The sequence below is a fragment of the Pleurodeles waltl genome, chromosome 3_1 (genome assembly GCF_031143425.1).
Source record: "Pleurodeles waltl isolate 20211129_DDA chromosome 3_1, aPleWal1.hap1.20221129, whole genome shotgun sequence".
In the NCBI taxonomy this organism is placed as follows: domain Eukaryota; kingdom Metazoa; phylum Chordata; class Amphibia; order Caudata; family Salamandridae; genus Pleurodeles; species Pleurodeles waltl.
Genome location: NC_090440.1, coordinates 1,319,420,065 through 1,319,443,420, shown reverse-complemented (window position 1 = coordinate 1,319,443,420; position 23,356 = coordinate 1,319,420,065). Strand labels below are relative to the sequence as shown.

Here is a 23,356-nt window from a genome sequence, read left to right as displayed (position 1 = left end):
TGAATACATTAGAGACAAATAATGCAATAAAATCAAGACAATCAGTATCCACAGGGGCAGGTGTGGATCTAACAGACCCAGAAGAAGGCTTCCCACTCTGCTGGCCCCTTGAGTGTAAGTCAAATGGCTCAACATTTGGCTTAGCAACTATAGGGGCAGAAACAAATGCATCTGCACTAGAATTCAAGAGTGAGGTTGCTACCACTCCTTTTTCCTGCGTTGGAGTCTGTTCAATTATCTCTTTTGATAGCAAAATTCCTGAGGTTTCTATTTCCTGGAACCCAATTTTCCATGGCTTCTTTTTCAATATTCTCAGCGTACTCTTTTTTGCACACAGTTTTACAAAAAAATCTTCCCTTTATTAACATTATTATTACCATCAATACCATCATTTACCAGTACAGCAGGATCTAATGTTTTCCGAGCTGTTAATCTAAAGATAGGAAATGGTGCCACCTCTGAACCCACATCTTTCGACGGGATATAAACTGCGGTAGAAGAAGGAGGAATTGTGAAAAGACTTTTTAAAGAATAAACAAGACTATCTTGGCAAGAACATTTCATATCATGAACGGCCTTTAGGGATACTTGAGGTTTACCAGCCTGAGTTCCCTGTTCATGAGATAAAGATTGTTTGTGAGAAATGTTAATCCGATTACTTTCTGGAACCACAAACATTGGACTAATAACCAAACAGCCCAGTTTCCTATAGGCCTCATGTGTAGCAGTTAGAATATTCTTCCCAAGACTAGCTCCTCCTTCCTTGCGCCCAACAACACTTTTAATATTACTAATAAAATATCCAGCGTATGATCAGAGTTATTCACCGATTTCTCTAGTAAAGCCAAAATAGAGGATGAAATTCTTTCCATACATTTGAAAGACTAAGATATTGACACATATTGGGCAGGAAGATCACAGGACAGAATCCCAGGAATTTCAAAGTCAGGTGTAGCAGATGACTGTAAAACCAAGTATATTCGATCCGAAGGAGTACTACTGCAAAGTCTTAGCCCAGAAGACTGTGTTATGCCAGCCGAGGTTTTAGCTACACCACAGTCAGTAGAACACCTTAAATTTGTGACACATTGACATCAATGTCCGGGAAAGTAAAGTCCTCAATTAAAGGATTTTACCTACTGCCTTATAACTAATGAATGAATGGCTCTCATTTACTGCACCCAATGCACCCGATGGTGAGGACTTGACTACTGGTGAGATGAAAGAGACATAATTTACACCTGGTTCAGTGACCCTAAGTGGGTCAAGGTCCAGTACTTCTCCTATAACCATTATAGCTGGATCAGCTGGCTTTTCTTTTTGTATAAGGGCAGGGTAGTATTTAGGCTTTTTACCTGGAGCTGGCTAACCCCCTTATTTCTCAGTGGATTTGATTTGATTTTTTTGCATGCTCTTGTAAGGATTACTCTCCCTGAGCGTAAATGTCGAGCAGTCATACTGGTACCAACAAAGTGCTGAAGCGTCTTAGGGTCTTGAAGCCTCCTGACTGAGCCTCCAGGCAAGGTTTTAAGGGATTCAAAAGCTCAGCTGAAGAGTAACAGCCACTTATAGCTTGTCCACCACGCTTGCTGTACTTTTCCGCTTGCTACTCCCTGCACTACTGTGACACTGTGCTAGTGCACCAAAACACTTTCTTCTCACACAGTGCACAGCTCACACAGTTATTGACTTGGTGGCTGTGAATAATCCTGAAATGTCAAGGCGCTGTGGCTTTGACCTTAATTCAGTGCTTTAAAACACCGATTTAGGCACCGTTCACAAAGTCCGCCATGCAGCCCTCACAGCCTCACCAACTCGCCTTTGCCTCTGTCCTCCCTCCGCTCCCTTTTGCTTCAAGCATCCACTGCCCTACAATCACAAACCTACAACTGGGCGTGGAGCATGTCCTCAGAAGTAGTGAAGCAGTAGCTTACAGAGGATCTGTCCCGGTGAACACAATATCTGGATAGGGGGCTGGGAGGGAGCTGCCTCTAAGGGCTGCCCCAAGGCCTGATACAGGAGCCAAACAGCCATGGGGGCGTGCTAAACATTCAACACAACTACTCCACCCCGCAGCCCCCTGGATCCTCCTCACCAGGCCAAGGACTATGGCAACGCCTCCAAGTGCCTAACAACGCCTCGAATGCCCTGATGAATGAGCTCCCCACTCTCCACACCAGACTGGTGTCTTTGGCGTCTCTAGCGCCAGAATACTTCAAAGGCGCGGAGGCTGTCACGGCTGTCACGGCTTCTCCTGACTTCTCCTCGGTGGCATCTCCAAAGCACGGCTCTCCCTGGCACCTCCTCTCGAATGTAGCTACATAACAATGTACCCATTCTCACAGGATCCCAGAAAACAGCTACAATGACCAACCAATGTACCTCCACCACACATCATCTTGCCCTTTGAGTTTTGCAAACCACTCACCTGGTGCTGAAGCTAACACTGCTGGCGTTGTTTCTCTTGTTTCTCAGGGCTGACATTTGTGCCAACAAATCCTGGACTTTACAATATTGTGTCTCCCTAAGCTAGCTAGGAGATTAGCCCTTCCAGATTTTTTACTGTATTACAGAGAGGCCGACTTGCATTGGATCCACTTGGACCAAGCTATAGCTGGTAGAATGATATGAGACTTTGGGGGTCATTCTGACCCCGGCGGTCATGGACCGCCGGGGCCAGGGTTGGCGGGAGCACCGCCAACAGGCTGGCGGTGCCCCGCAGGGCATTCTGACCGCGGCGGTTTGGCCGTGGTCAGATGCGGAAAACCGGCGGTCTCCCGCCGGTTTTCCGCTGCCCAAATGAATCCTCCATGGCGGCGCAGCTCGCTGCGCCGCCATGGAGGATTCTGACACCCCATACCGCCATCCTGTTCCTGGCGGTTCGCCGCCAGGAACAGGATGGCGGTATGGGGTGTCGTGGGGCCCCTGGGGGCCCCTGCAGTGCCCATGCCAATGGCATGGGCACTGCAGGGGCCCCCATAAGAGGGCCCCACTTTGTATTTCAGTGTCTGCTTTGCAGACACTGAAATACGCGACGGGTGCCACTGCACCTGTCGCACCTTCCCACTCCGCCGGCTCAATTCTGAGCCGGCGTCCTCGTGGAAAGGGTGTTTTGCACTGGGCTGGCGGGCGGCCTTTTGGCGGTCGCCCGCCAGCCCAGTGCAAAACCCAAAATACCCTCAGCGGTTTTTCGACCGCGGAGCGGTATTTTGGAGGGGGGAACTCTGGCGGGCGGCATCCGCCGCCCGCCAGGGTGAGAATCACCCCCTTTATGTGTAGCAAGAATTAGATAGACCATCAAATGTATATTTTATTACATCAAAAAAAAAGTTAGAATTAGGGGATATTCCACCAAGCACTCAGGAGAAATTTCTTTCCTCTCTCCCCCGTACAACATAATCCATTTTCACTCCTGGCCTACAACCAAGGCCATTTGAGTGCTGAATATTGGGAACATTTTTAACCATTTCAGACCTACAAAAATATTGGGAGCGATTGTCCTTGAATCTTGTATACAAATTGTTTTACTTAGAAGAAAGCGAGTGATTTCATTATACACAGTTGGGGCACTGGGTACTACATTCAATTATAAAAGCAGCAGTTTCAAGAGACTTATCCTCGCAAGAGAAATTTGTGAAATCTGTTGTGGAAAACAGAGGCAGAATCACTAAACTATATGCTATCCTCTTGCTGGCAACACTCCCAAAGTCACAAGTGGCTAAAACTTACCAGTTGCGCTTGAAGGGATGAACATATAATTTAATATATGATTGATACTTGTACCCAACCAAACTTCATAAATTCTGTCTTGTTGCAAGTATGTTATGTTGGAGGGAATGTGGCACATATGGAGATCCTAAACATATCTGGTTGGTTTGTCGGCTCATTAATATAAATTGGGGCAAAATATTGGCAACTATGGGAATTATGCTGGTATACCAGTTACACGCAGGCTTGGCTTCCATAATACTGGATCATAGGCGCCCAATGTTCCAAAACCAAACTGAAGCTGATCGAATAATAATGTTGAACTGCCTGGGAGCCGCCAAAAGTACTCTGACAACTTCATGAAGAAAGCAGAGCCTTCTCTAATTGCATTCTGGTATTTACGATTACAGAATAGTTAGTCAAAGGAATGGTTGTCTGCCTTCAGAACAGTTTAACACAGGTCATTTGAGGCCATTTGAGAACAGTTATTGTTGTTTCTTTCTGAAGGCATTCCCCGGTTTGCATGCCCAACTCGATTTTAATCCCTAACCTTGTTTCATTCAGGACTAATGTAATTTTGACAATAGCAAATTCTTTCTGGAGGTGGATTATCCTATATTAATAGCAATGTTATAAAACCTATTATGTTGTTACCATGCTGTGAACTGTGAATGTGGGACTGAATTTTATTTGTTTTTGATAAATTGTATGGTTAACAAAATAAACGTATATGCTGAACTAAACTCCCAGCAGCACTAGGCGGGGAGCCATTGCTTTCATTAGTCCTCTTCCGCCCCCCGAACAAGTGGGTGACACACTTGACACAAGTGGGTGACAGTGTTATGCTCTGTGGTGGAAGATTTGTACTGGCAGTGGGACTTCTTCATTGGTTAATGAAGAACAGCGCAGCGTGTGGAGTGGGCACCAGAATCTGAAATCAGTGGGCAGAAGGTCAAATCAATGGTAGTACATCCTCATACCAAATAAGAAGTGAGTTAGTTATAATTCAGAGAGGGAGGAGGAGGTTTTCAATGACATTGTCTGGTTTTGGGGATTGTGTTAATATGTGTGTGTATATGTGTGTGTGTGTATGTGCTCACTCAAACCTGTGTGTGTGTGCGTAGAGTATACATGTGTATAATTTCCAAAGAATTTGGAGAGTGGTATCTAAATTCATAGTATAACAATCACTGATACCTGCAAAGCTTTCCCAATTGCACTCACGTGTTATAATTTGTTCTTTGCAGATTCTTTAATGCTGGAAACAAAACTATCACAGTTAAACTGAAGGACAAGACTATCGCAAACCAAACTGGAAACTTAGAAGTGTCAAATTACACTGCTTTGGAACGAGGAATGTAAGAAACCAATTCTAGTTATGATAAACTTGTTTATTTGAGGCTCACACTTACCCCTCTAGAAACATTTCACAATGAATGCTGTCCTTAAATCAAATACTTTATTTCACCAGAAACCTAAATGATGTGGGTTGGAATCCAGGCACTTCAGAATAAAGATGCAAGATTGTCCTTTAGAATGGAGAATTCATTTTTAGTTAAGAAAATATGGTTAAATATTTAGGAAATGTCGAATCATAGTAATCCTACTGGCTCTAAAAGACAAAGGGAGACCTAAGAAGAAATGTTTAGGAAGCTTTTATCTGAAGTATTTAGCTGATATTGCATATCATTTGTGTTATTTTTTAGACCAGCGTTAATCAACCTTTTGAATTTTGTCAAGCCTCTGCTAAATCATTACTGGAATCTAGGGCCCCCCACTGAATCATTACTGAAAGCCAAGGACCCAGGTCTAAGCAATTACAAAATACATTAATTCACAAATAAGTATTGTGAAATCGAAACCTCAATTCAATTTAATATGATTTTAAATGACAATTTAGATTTTAATTGTGAAACAGGTAGTGATATGCTAGATTTAACATATCACTTTGCCATTTCTGCTCTGAGTGCATGCTTTTTTTGATACTTCACTTGAGACCACCCATTATCCATAATACATTCTATTTACTGTCCTTGTTCTGCTCCCACAAATGAAGCTAAGGGTGCCAACTTAATTTTTATGCTCTCATTTCAAATGCCTTCACGTTTGCAAAATGCTTTAACATTTTATATTTAGCTTCATTATTTAGATCCCCCTTATTAATCTGCTAATATTATTTAACTTTCAAAACAGTATTTAATTTTCAAAACAGTTGCAGACCCCCCTTAGCAGGCGTTGCAGACCCCCATGGGCCCACTAACTACAAGAACCACTTTTTAAAAAAACATTCTTGCTATCCAGTAACTTTGCAAAGGTAGTTATATGCCTGTCTACCTGACCATCCTTCTTTCCTTCTATCTATCAGCTTTGTCTTTTCATTCATCTGTGCAGCCATCTATCTGTTTTTCTGACTCTTATACAGCACAAAATAACGAGAGAAGTATGTGCATTTGCCTAATATATTCCCACAAAATGTCATGAAAATGTTGTGAAATTATGGGAAATTCTACTTTTACCACATAAACAAAACTCATGTGAGATACTGACAAGAGACTGGTTTGTCCATAGAATGTCTCTGATTGAGCCATGTGCTGCAACAGCCACTCTTCCACAGGCAAAAACTGATTTTCAAATGTAGTAATGCAAAAGTTCTTGAATGTTGCATAATGCAAAATTTTGCCTGCATAATTTACATTTTATCCAGTCCTAAATACAATGCAGACCCAGCTCCTGTTCGTTTCAACAAAACAATCCAAAGGTGCCATGTTTGAAAGTCTACATTGCGTACGGTTATTATGCCTGAGACAGAATTTGTAAATAATTTCAGAGGCTGTGGTGATTTCCTATTGGCTCAAGTCACTTCTACACTCAGTGGGCTGACATACCTTTCGGGTGAAAAAGAATCTGAGGCATTTTCTAAGTTAAAGTTATCTGACTGTGCATAAGGGTTGGTGCACAATTTTAAGGGGTTTAGAGGAAGATCTAGAGCAGTTTATTTACTTAACGTCATGAACCGACCAAACTTCAGTCTTGGATTTAAGCAATTTTCTTGCAGGATAATTCATAAGGGTGTATTTGTTGATCACAGGAGATTATGAAGGTGAAACAAGAAGAAGTTATGAAACTACCTTTAGCATTTGAGCTTTGTGTTTTGGGCATCATCTGGACCTGGACTGAGACAGGAAGTTGATCTGTGTAAAAAACAATGGCTTTAGTGCCTATGAGGTTCCAGTCTGTGACAGGGATACAATACACAGTAGGATGTGACACATGTACGGTATATGAATATGAAGCCAGTGGTATCTATCACTGAAGTTACGTGGTGTAAGTGAGGTAAAATAAAATCGTTTAGCTGTCAGTGATGGAGTTGTAGGGAATGAGGGAACTGACATATGGCGTCATTAGACTTGAGACTGCCAAACTCATGGTATTAAGAGTTTGGCGGTCAGACCGTCAAACAACTGCCATCTCCACCGGGAACAATGTTCCCGACAGGTTGACGGTGGTCCAGGATGGAATCAGCCAGGGTGGCGCTGAACTCAGCGCCTCCCTGCTGATTACGACCTGGTTCTCCCCCAGCCTTTTCATGACTGTGTCACCGCCATGGAAAGGCTGGTGGAGAACAGGTGCAGGGGGCCACAGGGGCCCCCTGCACTGCCCATGCACTTGGCAGGGGCAGTGCAGCAACAGACCACAGACTGTCTGCTGTGCAGACAGTGAGCATTGCGAGGGTGCCGATGCACCCTTCAGGTGACAGCAATGCTGCCGGCTCTATTACATACCGGCAACAAGGCTGCCGCCACTTTCCTGCTGAGTTGATGGGCGGAAGCCTTATTTTTCACCTGTCAACCCAGCAGGAAAGTCGTAATGGGCCCGGCGGGGAGGTAGCCAGTATGGCGGCATCCTCTCTGTCAGAAGTTCAGCAGACAGGTCATCCCATCCTCCAAACTGATAATCAGGCCCCTTAGTCAGTAAACTCCAGGACAGCGTTTTCCTGACAGAGCAACAACGTGTGGGATCCCCACTGCTCAGGTTCAGTTTCTAAAGATGCATAAGTGATGTTCCAGCAACAATTGGAACTGTGCCTGTTAGATTGTCACTATTCTGTAATGTTTGGGATTCAGAGTCACTTGCCAATTACAAAAAGGTGGCCTCTTTTTTACCTTATAGCAAGTGGTTGCTTTGTTATAGAAGAACTCCGTGCCATTAAAATAGGTCTTATTGGTGTATAAGTTTGGACCAAATGTGACTATAGTGGATGAACATGAACAAACCAGGGAGGTATGTCTACTTACCCAATACCAATAGAAATATGAGACCTGGCACAGTTATGAATAACCTAAGAGAATAACCTAAGAGGAACTTTTCATATGTTGCGACAGCACAATGGAAGACCTTGTCAGCACTACTGATGATATTGTATTATGTTTGAAATTTGCATAGCACACACTTGCATTTGAGATGGCACTAGGATGCTAAGATACAACATGTAATGCTTGACAGACAAGGAGGTTTAGCAGAACTGGTTGATTTGCTTGTGTCAGAGCATCTAAAAAGGAGCATCTGAGAGGCAATAACTTGACGTGTAGCAAGGTTTTCACTTAAGTAGGCAGACCCTCAACCCACACGTTATCTGTGCACTGTCCTGTAGAAATCCAGGATTAAAACTGTTCATTTAGAGAGATTGTTATACAATTTTAAATACTGAACTATAAGCAATATATTGGTGTTGGAAAAGCAAAAATGACATTTCATTTGTTGGTAAAGGAATTGTGGCATGGGGAAGCAAGCTCTGGTCCTGCAACGATTCAATGAAATCTGAGTTATTCAATAGGAACCGAGAAGGCCAAGTCTATTAGTGCTGGGTCCCCTAATGAGGCTTTGGTTAATCTTCCGCAAATCTGCTGTTCCTGAATGAGCTGCACTGCATCCAGTGGAGGAAGATGGGTTAGTAGGAGTTTTCTCTCTTTGTTGTCATCCATGCCCGCTTTGATACTAGATCACAGAAGGTACATGATGAGGCATGAACAGGCAAACACCATACCTGGCTTATGTGTGCTCTTTCTGTCCATTTGCGCTGCTGGAACTCAGTGTAGAGATGACTGGAGAGCCATTGTTGTAACCAAGGGCTGGTGCAACCTATGACACCTAACTGCAGGAGCTGCCTTAACATGTATGATGAGACAGGTATTTGGCAGGCTACTTTGTGGACACACCTGCACTGGACCATTGCAGCATTGTTGGAGTCTTCATCAACTGAAAGGAGCTGATCTATTGTCCAGGTACAACTTAGCCATGTGGAACTAGTGCAGTGTGTGCCTCCTCAAGGCCTGACTGTGGAGGTGGATGTGGGCCGGGGATCAAGCAAAGTCTTAGGAGCTAATCCATAAGATGTGAGAAGACAAGCAAACAGATAACCTGGTATGCAATGTATTTTGAATTTTTTGGAGAATGGGACAGCTTTGAGAGAGATGGTAGTGAGAGAGAACTATAGAAGGAGTAATGGAAATGTTTTGGTGGTCATACTAGAGAATGTGTTTATTTTAGGGATACATGAATGTGAAGCCTTATTTGTAGGACAACAGAGCCAGACTTGATGGATTAGTGGCTCTTTCGTTTCCGATACTTTGTATTCATTTATGCAGTAGTTTTGTAGCTACTGTAAATATCTGAATGACCTACCAAGATTCCTTCTGCATCCCTACACCAAACGTGTATTTTGACTATGTGGAGCAGATAATCATCAGCGTAGGCCACCTCTGAGAATAAGTTCATGAATGATGCACAAGGAATATGGCAGTACGAGTACCTTTCTTCAGCTAAGGTTTCTGTGTGATGGAAAATCTTAGTATGAGACTGGACTATGAAAGGATGTACAGTTGTAATTTGCAAAAATGCAATTTGACCAAGTATGCGGTTGAATAATGTTTGCCAATGACTTGAAAGTTGTTCTAGGAGTGCAAATGATACAATTCTGAATTATCTTTTCTCTCTCCTGTGCTTTTCTCCAGCTTTCATACTTCCTCATGTTCCTCCTGTCTTCTGCTGACTGCTACTGTGGCACTTTCTACGTTTGACAAGCCTACTGTCAGCAGAGCATGAGTCTTCTGCTGATTATCTTTTCCTCAACATGAGGTTTTCCAAGAGGGATCCCTGGGTCAGAGCAATGGCTACATGTAATTGATTCCTTAAATGAATTAGAAGTAGACATAATGAAGTATGTGAGGCTGTAATTTGTTGCGTCTGAAATATTTTGAAAAGTTGTCATGCTAAAGTCATGTGTCGGATCTGTGTCACTTTACTGACATTCAAATGATTGAATGTTTTTTTTAAAGTAAATTGATTGAAATGTTTATTGCTGAAAATCTATTTTGCTGAAATACTTTTTCTTTTTATTGGGATTCCTTGATGATTACAGTAAATGCTGAGGCACCCCTTACTATTTTAACTCTTTTTAAAAAAAAATTCTATTTTAATTTTAACTGGTGGAACTGCAGAATGATTCACTTTCTGGAATTCCTTCCCAATGAGCCTTCTTCTAACACCAGTGTGCATCTAACTCCATTGGCCTGCAGCAGGGCTGCTTCATCTTTCTTTGCCAGTGATTGTCTAAAGCTGTTCTGGAGCTCTAAGGGCAGATTCTCATAACGCAGCGCACCAAGGCTAGCTGCTTTGCTGCGTTGACATGAATGAAAGGGAGCTGAAAAGCACCATATCTACTAAAATATGCTCTCATCAACTCTCTCCTTTCACTGGCACATTTGAGGTTGCCTAGCACCAACTCAGGCACCCTTGCACCATGGTGCAGTGGTACCCGTGTTACAGGCAGGATTATTTTTGTGCAGAATATCAATCATTAGAGGCATATTCCTTGCTCTATGTATGCTGCATGATATTAATTAAACTTTTTTTGCTTTTGGTGTGTGTATGTGTATCACTATGATAATTCCATTGGATAGAGGCAAGGATCTTTGAATATCAGCTCCCTTTGAAAGGATGCATATTGACAGTAAAAATTGACAATTAATCCATCAGAACCATTATTTTAGTTACTGACTCTAAATCACCCTGGCTCCGAGGAGCACAGGCAACCCTACATTTTGTTGGAAAATGCTGTTAGTGCACTGATTATTGCATTACTTTAGCAAATTCTGGCCTGTTTCCCAGGCATTTCTCCTACCTTTTTAGACTAATATGTGCTTGGACAATCTGCAAATGTAAAAGGGCTTGGAAGCCGGTATTGCCTTTAATTAATGGAATCACTTGAACTTCCTGATGGAATCCACGACAGAGCCCTGGACTGGGTCACCTCATTTCTCACCAGCAGAGCACAGAGAGTCCGCTTCCCCCCATTCCACTCAGAGGCCACTGAAATCATCTGCGGCGTACCACAGGGTTCATCCCTCAACCCAACCCTCTTCAACATCTACATGGCCCCGCTAACATCGCCCGATCCCATAACCTCAACATCATCTCATACGCCGACAACACCCAGCTGATCCTCTCCCTTACCAAGGACTCTGCCAAGACCTACCTCCACGAAGGAATGAAGGCCATCGCCGAATGGATGAAGAGCAGCTGCCTCAAACTCAATTCCGACAAGACGGAAGTCCTCATCTTCGGCTCTTCCTCCGTCCGCATGAGATGACTCCTGGTGGCCTGCCACCCTCAGAACTTCTCTGACTCCCACGACCATGCACGCAAACCAGGATTCATCCTGGACCCCTCCCTATCCATGACCCAGCAGGTCAATGCCATCTCCTCCTTCTGCTTCAACACCCTCCGCAAGCTCCAAAAGATCTACAAATGGATACCCACCGAAACCAGAAGAACAGTCACCCACGCCCTCGTAAGCAGGAAACTGGACTACGGCAATGCCCTCTACGCAGGAGCCACGGCCAAACTCCAGAAGAGACTGCAACGCATCCAGAACGCCTCTGCACGCCTCATCCTGGACATCCCCCAGCACTGCCACATCGTAGACCACCTGAAAAACCTACACTGGCTCCCAGTCCCCAAGAGAATCACCTTCAAACTCCTCACCCACGCTCAAAAAGCACTGCACAACACCGGACCAGAATACCCCAACAGACGACTCTCCTTCTACACCCCGACCCGGCATCTCCGCTCCTCCGACCTCGCCCTCGCAACCGTCCCACGCGTCCGCAGAACTACAGATCATTCTCACACCTCGCCGCCAAAACGTGGAACATTCTTCCGACCCACCTGTGCCAAGCCAAAGACCTCCTTACCTTCAGGAAACTTCTCAAGACCTGGCTGTTCAAGCAGTAGCAGCACCTCCCGCCCACTTACCTTCCCCCTGCCCCTCCTCAGCACCTTGAAACCCTCACAGGTGAGTAGTGCACTTTACAAATCCCTGATTGATTGATGGCACATATTTATTCTTTTTGAGAGGTGTTGTAAGGGAACTACCAGCTAAGCTGTGAAGTGTGTGCTTTTAAAACACAGTTATAAAAAACTGTTGCACTACGTACAGTCTAGGTATTACTAAAATCTATATTTTGGAAGCACTTGTTTATCTTAAAACGTTTTGCGCATTTTATAGCAGCCTATCCTACACTGTGCGTAATGCAAGTTTAAAATAATGACTTACATGTTCACAGAACTTTCTCTCACAAACTAGGACCTTGCAGCCCCGAACCTACAGAAGTCACTATTCTCCACTACACCAACCAGGATTAAAATCTGTGTTCTCTGGTGCAGTCCATTAAGTGATATAGGTTTCATAATGTAAGGTAGTGCATTTACCATTGATTATCACAACTTGCATATAATTTTCACTGAGGTGGCATCTGATCTCTCGGTAATAAGAGGTCCTGCATGCACATTCTCAAATTGCATGCTTCATGTTTTTTTAATGCAAACTTTCTGATCAGTCACGTGCTCCTCCGCATCCTTTGCAAGGCAATCCCCACTCACCACCTATTAGCTACTCTCCGTTTGGCTAACTGCAGCGTGATAGCGCAGTTTTTTGCACATTGTGTCCTGATTTCAGAATGGGAAGATGAATAGTGGGTATACCACTGGGGACTTAACAAGTGGAACGACTGTGAATCCCATGTATCTGTGTTCAGCAGCATGCCAGGCTGCTGCTACAATGGGGTTGGAACAAATGAGATGGAAGAGTACGGCAATTACAGATCTCACTTGGCACAATAAGAACTGTAATTTCTGTCCATATTAGGAAGTGTCAAGTGGTCAGATATATGAGACACAAGAGATTAAAAGTTGTAAAGTCTAAAGCTAGCCTTGGTAATGCTTTTCGTCTGGTCCGAGAGCATAATATCCTAATCGTTAAAACAAATCTTCGGTGTAGTCACCATTTACTTACTCTTCAAGGATGAGGGGTTTTAAGAGCTCATAAAATGTGGAGATAATATAACCAAAGGGTACCATAAGGGGTAAGCGCATGGTGTTGATTGGTAACATGCTGCATAAGTGGGCTGATTTGCTTATGAGGGCATCACTTGCCTTATAAACACATTTCTTCACATAACACCCCGAATCTGAGGATAGTTTGTTGTGCGAGTTCCTTATGCCCCACTTGCATCATTGTACCTCTATTCCACAATCGTGCCAGGAGTTGTCTAGGCATGTGTCTTCTTAAATAAATCATCAGGCTTGGTACTTTATGGGCGATTACCTGACATCTTTTGAGAGCACCAGATTAGAGACAGTGTTCCTTTGACCTAACAGCTTAATTAGATCTTTCTTCACGCTCATAGTCTAAAATGATTCAGGTTTGCCATTTTGTTCACAATCAGTCCTCTCAAGATGTTTACTGTTGAACAAAGCTTATCAGGGATAGACAAAACCCTCTTGTATATGTCCACTGCTTAAGTAGTAAAATAATTAGCATTGGCCCCAATTTTTTTTCAGAATCCAATCATTGGCACTGCAAAATGTCGGACTCCTAAATGCCGAGCGTCACTAGTCTTAATTCCATCTCATATCCCTTTCATCGACCACAGTGCACTCCCTGTCAATTTATGTGACTTTTGCAGATTCATTTTCATCCCTACTTTCTCCCTTTGTGCTGTTTTTCTGTGTTTCTCTTCCCCTTTACTTCTTTTCACTGTCTCGCTATGGGTCCAAGTCTGATGATAAAGATATCAATCCCAGCCACCAATTATGAGCGCTCCTGGGCCCTATCCTCAGCCACATTCTCAAATTAAGCACTCTGGATTCATTCCACATCAATTCATCCTCATTGTTAAAGTATGAGGTTATTTAAACATCTGTATATTTTAGTAATACTAGGTGGCTGAAAGATGACCTCTTTAATTTCCACTTTTGTCCTGGATAAAGTTGCCAATTACAAATACGCATTGTAATCAAAGGGAGTGATCGGAGAACTCTGACAATATTTTGGAACTGCTACTGTGCTCATGTTATTTTAATTTATACTTTTGCAATCTATCATTATGGGTTGTTATACACTTTACCCACGTTTTCATAGCCATGCCGTGGATCTTTTATTTTACACTCTAGTGGAGCATGGATGCCAATTCGCAAAAATGCCAGGGATAGCGGAAGTGACATCACATGCCCCTTGCAGCCACAGCCCATCCTTTGGGGCTGAGAGGCCACGCCACCTCACTTTTTGCCCCTCATGAAGAGTGCCTGTAGGCTGAGCAAAGGTCAGCCTGACTGGCACTCTTCATTTTCAGATCGGACAGCCAGGAGCTACACATGCGTGATTTGCACAGGCTCCTGGCTGACTGAGCTGAACTTTGCTGGGCTGAAGAGGTCACAGCTCCTATGGGCGTGACCTCCTCAACTCAGCATAGGTGCCTCGAGGCCCCCCCTCTCGGTGACAAGGGAAGCGTCACCCATTGACTCTGACCTGGGCGCTTCAGGTTTAAGCCCTGAAGCGCTCAGGGCGAGTGTCAATCAGTGACACCTTGTCACAGAGTGAGGTGGAGTCTCACTGACCACATCCCACTCTGTGCCGAAGTTGAAACTGCTACCTTCCCTCATTGGCTGACGAGGGAAGGCAGCAGCCCCAACACTCCTGGGACCTTAGAGGCAGAGCTGAAGGTAAGTGTGTGTGTGTTTTTAAATGAGTGGTGCATGCTTGTATGTTTAAATGTTTGATAATGAGTGTGTTGAATGGACGAGTGTGTGCACGCATGTGTGAATAAATGAGTGAGAGTGTGTATGTGCATCCCGCATGCCCCCCTCCCTCCTAAAATTACCGCCCGCCACTCGCCCTTTGACCTCCACTTTCACTCACTCATGCAGACATACATACACTCAAAATCAAACTTGCAGACACTCTCTCTCACATAAACAGACTCTCACCAACAAGCACATACAACAAACACTTAAAAGCATTTTTACTTACCTCAGCTGCCATGGAAGGGCATATTCCAGCCAATGTACTCCATTTCTATTACACTAATAGTGAATAATATGTTATTATTCATATTCACTATTAGTGTAATAAAAACCGACAGAAAGCAAAGAGTGGAGCCCCAACTAAAGTCCATAAGCACCAGCAGTCATTGTGTTCCTGGCACATAATTTGTCACCTTTGAGGCCAAGGATCGCAATGGCAGTGTCAGGCGTCGCAAAAGGTAATACAGGGGGTCACAGCTGCGACCCCTGGCAACCCCTGAATGATGTCCATGCAGCAGAGCCCTGATGGCATGATAGCAGGAAGCCAGAAGTGAAAACAATATGTATGTCTGTGGAAAAGTTAGAGGTTAGATCACAAGAGAAGCCATTTGTCTCTTTTGAAGGAAGGCGTTGCCCGGAAGGCGTGAGGTGTTGGAAGAAACATAAATGTTCTTTGTGCACGCTGGACCAGGTACATTTATGTCTGGGCTTTAATGCCCCTCCTTATCACCCTCTGTGCACCCTCTTCAATAAAATGTTCTATGGAGGAATTTGGTATTTGCAGCAGAATTGGCTTCCACACACAACGACTAATTGTAGATGGTTTGGACATGGTCAATCTAATGATTTAGGCCGATTTTTTTTAGTAGAAAATTTATCTGGACGGTGGCTTATCAACAATACTGCATGTCAGAATCCCTATCAAATATATCATTCTATTAACCTACACACATTAGAACACAACACTTGGAAAACAATTGATTTACTGAAAGCATATGCAGTCTTATCAGCTCTTAACAGGAATATAATCAAACGTAGCAATACTCACACGCAGAGGAGCAAATTTTTTATTTTTTTTTTACTCTAACACCCAGGTCCCACCGGACTGTGTGGTGTAGTTCTCATTTGCTTGACTACTAATGACACGTTTTTTTCTATTAAGCTACAACGATGTGAAAGGATCAATTGAAGATAAAACCTACACAATTCCACTAGGCCTGGTAGACTTCGGAGCTTCATACACGATTTTGCTACATGAGGTAAGTGTTCCCTCATTTTACTCTGTCATGTATATAGGGTAAATTCTGGAAGAACTTAAAAGCGCAGAATAAAAAACGTATACTTACAAAATATCGACCATATGAAAATATCTCCCTACAAACATTGCGACATTCCCCTAAAACCCTTTGCTCCTTGCCTGCCCCACGTGTGGTGCGACAGGTGATTGAACTGTATATTAATATGTCATACAATTGATGGGACATCAAATTGGATAGAGTTAAGAATTTAAAATATGTTGACATTTTCAAATTGAGATATTTTGTAAGATCGATATTTTGGTTGTATACGTTTCTGCAGGCTGTTTTTAATAGATCTGTATTTTCACATGTACCTATTATATAATGTGAAACTTCATTAAATGTTAAATGTGGTATATTTTCATTTTTCTACAGTGGATTATTACATATCATTGCCAGGGATATTTTCTCCAGCATCAACCAGTGCCTGTATTATAACCTATTTTAGGCCTTTATTACGAACTGTGGAGAATCAAAAAAACGAGTGTCTAGAACTACAATCTTACTTCAATATTTAATATGTGTTCTGTTAATAAGAAAACACTATACTAGTTCTAGGCATATATATAGATTTTTATTAAAACTATTAAATCTACAAGATGAATACATTTCCAAAGATTATGTGGTAAATCAACGAAAATTTAAGATTCGTGTGCATATGCCTAAACATAAACTAGTACATTTTCACTGGTTTATTACGAAAATGATCAGCCAGGTACAAATACATATGCTGACATGTCATCGCCTTAGTAAAATGTGAAATATTTTTTTATACATTGAGAAAGTATTTCTTCCTTTCGAGGGATGCTTGTCCTCGCCCCTCCACCAGTTTGGGGGGTGCTTCCTGTTTCCACGGTGAAAAATTATTTTCACTGACCATTTTCAGGGATGGAAACAGTCAAAATAGACTTTGCAACAAGCCACAAAATCGATAATTTTTGTGAGTGTTCTGAAACCTACCAGGACACTCTGACCTCGATATGTGCTCCTCACCCCTAAAATTGAATGATTCTTGAATATCGTATGTACTATTGTTCAGTAATTTGTGCTAAGTCAACTTTTGTGGGTACTTTCTGCATGTAAATCAAGTCACTTGTGTAACGTTCCCGAACACACCGCTTTGTGAATCAGGCCCACTGTATTTTCCTTCCAGGTATTGATTCTTCTCAATAGTACATTTGTGCATCCAGTTTTCTTGGAAAAGGGCATAACTAAAACACAAAGAAATATGTTTCATAGTAGTGTTTTTTTTTACTTTAGTAGTCCCTCGGTGTTACACAGTGGCATTGAGGTACCTTACTTGGAAAATTGAGTAGTAAATTATTTTATTCACAGTAAACTGGAAATGTAGCTGAATACCCATGGATGGGTGATAAAATAGATCGAATGGGTCACACACATTTAATTTTTGACTGACCCGGCCCCTACTATCGGACTAAATGAAACACCTATGTGAGTCACGTTTTGTCAGGTCTACACGTGCTATCACAGCCCTGGGTTAAGTTGCAAACGTCTAGGAGATGTTGGGGCCTTTGATTGACATTCCCTTATTTGTAACTTATACTTTTAAGGATGAAGCTTGCAGCTGTTCCTTTCAAGACAGTAATACTGTCAGACTCATGTAACTACAAACTGGACACCGCCGTCAGTCTCAGCCTTCTCTTTACAATAGCTACAGCTATGTAGCAACATATCTAGTCCAGAATTTGAGGAACCAAGGAGGGGAACATAGAAAGAGAGAGGGAGGAAGACTGGGACCATCTTGGTATTGAGGAAAGCACTCTACCTTGTTTGTTGGGTCGAAGATAGAATATACAGCTCAGCATAACTTTTGACAAATTAAAACAATATATTAAAATTAACCGAATATTTTCCGATGTATTTGGAAAAGGTACATAAGGTGGAATGACTCATCAGTCTCCGGCAATTGAATGACTAGGGAACTTAAATTTGAGGAGATTGAAATGGAAGAAAACAATAAAGGCACTGGACTGCAGTGCAGGGTGACTTTTTATGCAGAAGCAAAATGCAGTGTGCAAATCGGGAAATGTGAACTTTCCAATTGTACTGACTAATTTGCCCAGAAACTGAGGCATGGTGACCAAGACGTTTCACCCTTTGACCCCCCACACCAGGGACCAGCCACCAAAGGCCCCCTCTGCACAGTTTCCACACACCTGTACATAGTAATCCTAGCAGCAAAGCTGTGTAACGTGGTACTGAGAGCAATGAGTAAGGAGAGTATTGGACCTTGTAGTGTTTTAAGAATCGTATTTATGCATGTTGGTAGTGTTTAAGAACAACAGTTATATGCAACTAGTAAATATTGTTTAACACTTACCTGGTAGAATAGATTAGTACAGTGATGACTTGGTCGGTCGCTTGTCCATCATTTAAGACAAGTTAAACAGAAACTCGACGTACCCGGATGCACCATTTTATATATACAAGCTAGTCTTTATGTTGGGATCAAGAGTCATTTACCTGCTATATATTCAAATTCAGACTGCTCAATTTAAATCCATTTTTAACGTTGGTTGAGGTGTCTTGCCGCTTTATTCGTGATACAATTGAACAGGATCAACATCCTGTTATTTTTATGGAGTACCTTGATTGTAAAAGCGTCCAGTATTTTGCAAATTAAGATATTGAGGGGAATGAAATTAAAATTATTTTACAAGATTATAAGCATTTCTTTAATGAGCATAGTTGAAATTAAAACGTACATCTCCTAGTTCAATAATGCGCAACAAAGCCTTTTTCTGGTTGTGATATTATTGACCATGGATCTATTTACTAATGCTGGTTATTGCTTTTAACCGAGTTTATGAAACCGTGTAATTGGTGGTGTCACATAAGGAGAACACGGGACAATAAGTAACCTTTTTTTCTTTAGTTTGTACAAGATTAGGTTTCCATTTCTTTTCCTGTGTTGTCTTGCTCATATTTCTGGTAACTTCAGTTGAAAAGTGGACCTCTGTAGTTTTGCCAGTAGCTCAAATGGGTTATGAGTACAAACACATAAGTTGCTGCCCATAAGGATCAGAAAAGAGGTCTGGCATGCATATAGGTCAGTCGTGCTACCCGTTTACTTGCTCTAAAATCCTTAAACAAAGACTAACGTGCATGCATAAAATGGTGCATCCGGGCATGTTGAGTTTCTGTTTACCTTGTTATCACAAACTGTGGAATGGTAGCAGTGTTTTTCAAGTATCCCTGCATGTACCTGTTGTAGGAAAATGCCACTGTTTGCATGGTTACCCCCCACTTTTTGCCTAGTGTTGATGCTAACTTTGATTGAAAGTGTGCTGGGACCCTGCTAACCAGGCCCCAGCACCAGTGTTCTTTCCCTAAAACTGTATGTTTGTTTCCACAATTAGCACAGCCTTGGCACACAGTTAAGTCCCTTGTAAAAGGTACCCCTGGTACCAAGGGCCTTGTGGCCAGGGTAGGTCTCTAAGGGCTGCAGCATGTATTATGCCACCCTGGGGACCCCTCATTCAGCACATGCACACTGTCTGCCAGCTTGTGTGTGCTGGTGGGGAGAAAAGACAAAGTCGACATAGCATTCCCCTCAGGGTGCCCTGTCCCTAAACCACTGCCTGTGACATAGGTAAGTCACCCCTCTAGCAGGCCTTACAGCCGTAAGTCAGGGTGCACTATACCACAAGTGAGGGTACAGCTGCATGAGCGATATACCCCTACAGTGTCTAAGTCACGTCTTAGACATTGTAAGTGCAGGGTAGCCATACTGAGTATATGGTCTGGGAGTTTCGTCATTATGAAATCCTCAGCACCTGAATGGCTACACTGAATACTGGGAAGTTTGGTATCAAACTTCAGAGCACAATAAACCCACACTGATGCCAGTGTGGGATTTATTAAAAAATGCACACAAAGGGCATCTTAGAGATGCCCCCTGTATGTTAGCCCAACTGCTAGTGTAAAGCTGACCAGTCTGTGCCAGCCTGCCACTTCCAGATGAGTTTCTGGCCACATGGCGTGAGTGCCTTTGTGCACTCTGTGGTCAGAAACAAAGCCTGTCCTGGGTGGAGGTGCTTCACACCTCCCCCTGCAGGAACTGTAACACCTGGGGGTGAGCCTCAAATGCCCAGCCCTCATGTTACAGTGTCCCAGGGTACTCCAGCTAGTGGAGATGGTCGCCCCCGACAAGCCCCCACTTTTGGTGGCAAGTCCCGAGGGATAATGAAGAAAAACAAGGATAAGTCACCCCTTCAGCAAGGACCACCCCTAAGGTGTCCAGAGCTGAATAGACCCCTTCCTTGAGAAATCCTCCATCTTGCTTTAGAGGATTAGGACCAATAGTGTCAGGGATGTGCCCCCTCCCCAGAGGGAGTGAGCATAAGGAGAGTGTAGCTACCCTCAGGGACATTAGCCATTGTCTACTGTCCCCTGACCCTAACACACCTCTAAATTTAGTATTTAGGGGCTGCCCTGAACCCAGCTCTTCATATTCCTTACGACCTCAAGAAAGAAGAAGGACTGCTGAGCTGAAAACCCCACAGAGAAGAGAAGGACACAACAACTGACAAGGCCACAGTCCTACCCGCCTGTCTCCTGCTTCAAAAAGCTGCAAAAGAAGTAGCAATGCTTTCTACAGGATCAGAGACCCCTGAAGAGCCTCCAGAGGACTGCCTGCATCACTGAGAACCAAGAAACACCTGTAGACAGCGGACCTGCCCAACAAGAAGAAAAAGCAACCATCTCTATAGGGACTCCCAACTCACCCCAGAAGCGTGAGTCCAAACCTACTCTGCACCCAATGCCCCTGGCCTGTGTCCAGAGGAACCAACTAACCAGAGAGGATCCCCAGGCAATTCTGACCATGTGTTCACCCTGGGCTGCCCACTCCAGACCCCCACAACAACACCTGCAGAGGACCCCCCTGACCGCTACTGCCTGAGACGAAGATATCTGTCGCCTGGAGAAGCACTGCACTCGCAGCCCCCAGGCCTGAGAGAAACCGACCACCAGTGCACCAACAAGCAGAAGGCAGCACTCATCCCTGCCCAGTCAGTGGTTTGTCCGAGAAGCCCCCCTTGTGCCTTGCCTGCAGTGCCTAAGTGACCTCTGGGGTCCCTCCATGGAGTTCCACTGGGAACCAGACGCCCTGTTTACACACTGCACACGGTTGCCCCTGTGCCCCTGAGGGTGTGGTTTTTGTGGCCAATTGGGGCCCCTCCAGTGCTCCTCTAAACCCCCCTGGTCTGCCCTCCGACAACGTGGTTACTTACCTGTAAGCAGACAGGAACAGGAATACCCCCTGTCTCCATAGGCACCCACCTTATTTTGGCCCCTGTTTGACCTCTGCACCTAACTGGCTCAGTGTTGCTGGTGCTGGGTGTGTGGGGTTATCTTGAACCCCCAACAGTGGGCTACCTATGCCCCAGAGACTGAACCTGTAAGTCGATTACTTACCTCCAAAACTGTACTGTATTTTCCTCCACCAGGAACTGTCAAAAATTGGAGTGTCCACTTTTAAAATAGCTTTTTGCCATTTTAAAGAAAACTGTATGTATTGTCGATTTAATTCAAAGTACTGAACTTACTTATGCAAAGTACCTTTCATTTAGTGTACTTACCTGTAAACCGAATCTTGTGGTTCTAGAAATAAATTAACAAAATATATTTTTCTATCACTGAGTGTGTGTTTTCACTTATTGCTTGTGTGTTTACAACAAATGCACAACACTACCCTCTGATAAGCCTACCTGCTCAACCACACAACCACAAATAGAGCACTAGTATTATTGCCTCTTGTCAAGCCTCTTGGACTATGTGCCCACTATATTTCATTTTGATATAGTATATACAGAGCCAGCTTCCTACACCTGTAGCGTGTACTCACAGCACACATCCAGAAAGGGACCAGGTGGACACTTTGGGTCTGTTATGTTTTTCAACTAAACCCATTTTTCTGTGACAAGTAGGGTAAGATACCTTTTATCAAATAGAGAACTTTTGATAACACACATAAAATTGCTTTTTAAGGGCCTGATGTGGATATTGTCACAACAGTGATGGATATCCCATCCGCAGAAATCTAAATCCCAATATGTCCTATGGGATTTAGATTTCGGCAGATGGAATATCTGTCACCTTTGTGATGGAGTAACCCATCCACTAATAATATAAATAAATCAGGCCCTATATCTTTTACTAAAATAAGTTTGATGAGGATAACACATATGCCTCTTTTCCAGCCTCTGTAGTTGTACCAAAGGTGTACCAATACCTGGAAATCCTAAAAAAATAACCCCAGCTGCAGAGTGCAACCCACAGAGAAGCCAAAGGTAGAATAAGTGGGCAGAAAGGGCAAGATACTTAGAATAGGGAATATTCAAGAAGGGAACACCTGGCCCAATGTGCAAAACAGTCAGGAGGAAGCTGGTTTTTTAAAATCTATTTGAGACCTATCATGAGTTTCTAGAGACACAGGTGGCTTGAAGTTAATCATTAGTTGCTGACAAGAACTCGTGTTGTCTATATTGGGGGAGTCAAGCAGTGTACAATAATAATAATAATAATAATAATAATAATAGTAATAATAATAATAGTAATACGTTATTATTATTCAAATTGAGCACTAGAATAACAATGCTAATGTTATTATTATTCTTAATAACAACAATTATAGCAATAATAGTACTAACAATAATATTTCTGCTATTATTAAGATAAGAGCAAAAAGCCAACATTTTGATTAGAAGCCTACCTGTGGTGTTGCTCAAGGTCAGCCAGCTCCAGAGCTTTCGAGTATTCCCACCTCATGCCTCTTTGTTTAACACCTCTTCACTTCATGTCTCTTTATCTTGCTTTTTGCAAGTTCTTTCCTATCCCACCTTTCTCTTTTTGTACACTTTCATGCTTTTTTTTCCCTCCTTAGTTCTGTCTTTTCTGCCTTTCTTGCTCTTGCGTTGGATTGAGCGTCAGTCTGAGGATGAAACTGTCCTGGCCCTAAACATCACTGCTGGTGCTCACTGTCTGCATTCAGCAGCACGTTTTACACACTGAAGCTGATGCACTATTGGTGAGCTGTGGTGTGAGTGTGATTAGCTTTTATTAGAAGATAGCCCACACCATTGTATTGCGTAGATGCCTGCTGCATTTTTGCCAGCCAAAAACAGGCTCATATTTTCCCTTTTGTGTTGTAGATTTTCACATTACATGAGTACAATTTAGCAGCA

The 23,356-nt window shown here is 43.1% G+C and overlaps 1 protein-coding gene across 1 annotated transcript in view; it reads left to right on the top strand.

Annotated features, from left to right (window-relative positions):
• SLC15A2 (solute carrier family 15 member 2) overlaps positions 1 to 23,356 on the top strand; it is a 429,960-nt gene that overhangs the window by 385,976 nt on the left and 20,628 nt on the right. The window contains exons 19-20 of the mRNA XM_069224674.1: positions 4,956 to 5,066; positions 16,013 to 16,109. Coding sequence (XP_069080775.1) covers positions 4,956 to 5,066; positions 16,013 to 16,109 — 208 coding nt within the window. The remainder of the gene's footprint in view (positions 1 to 4,955; positions 5,067 to 16,012; positions 16,110 to 23,356) is intronic.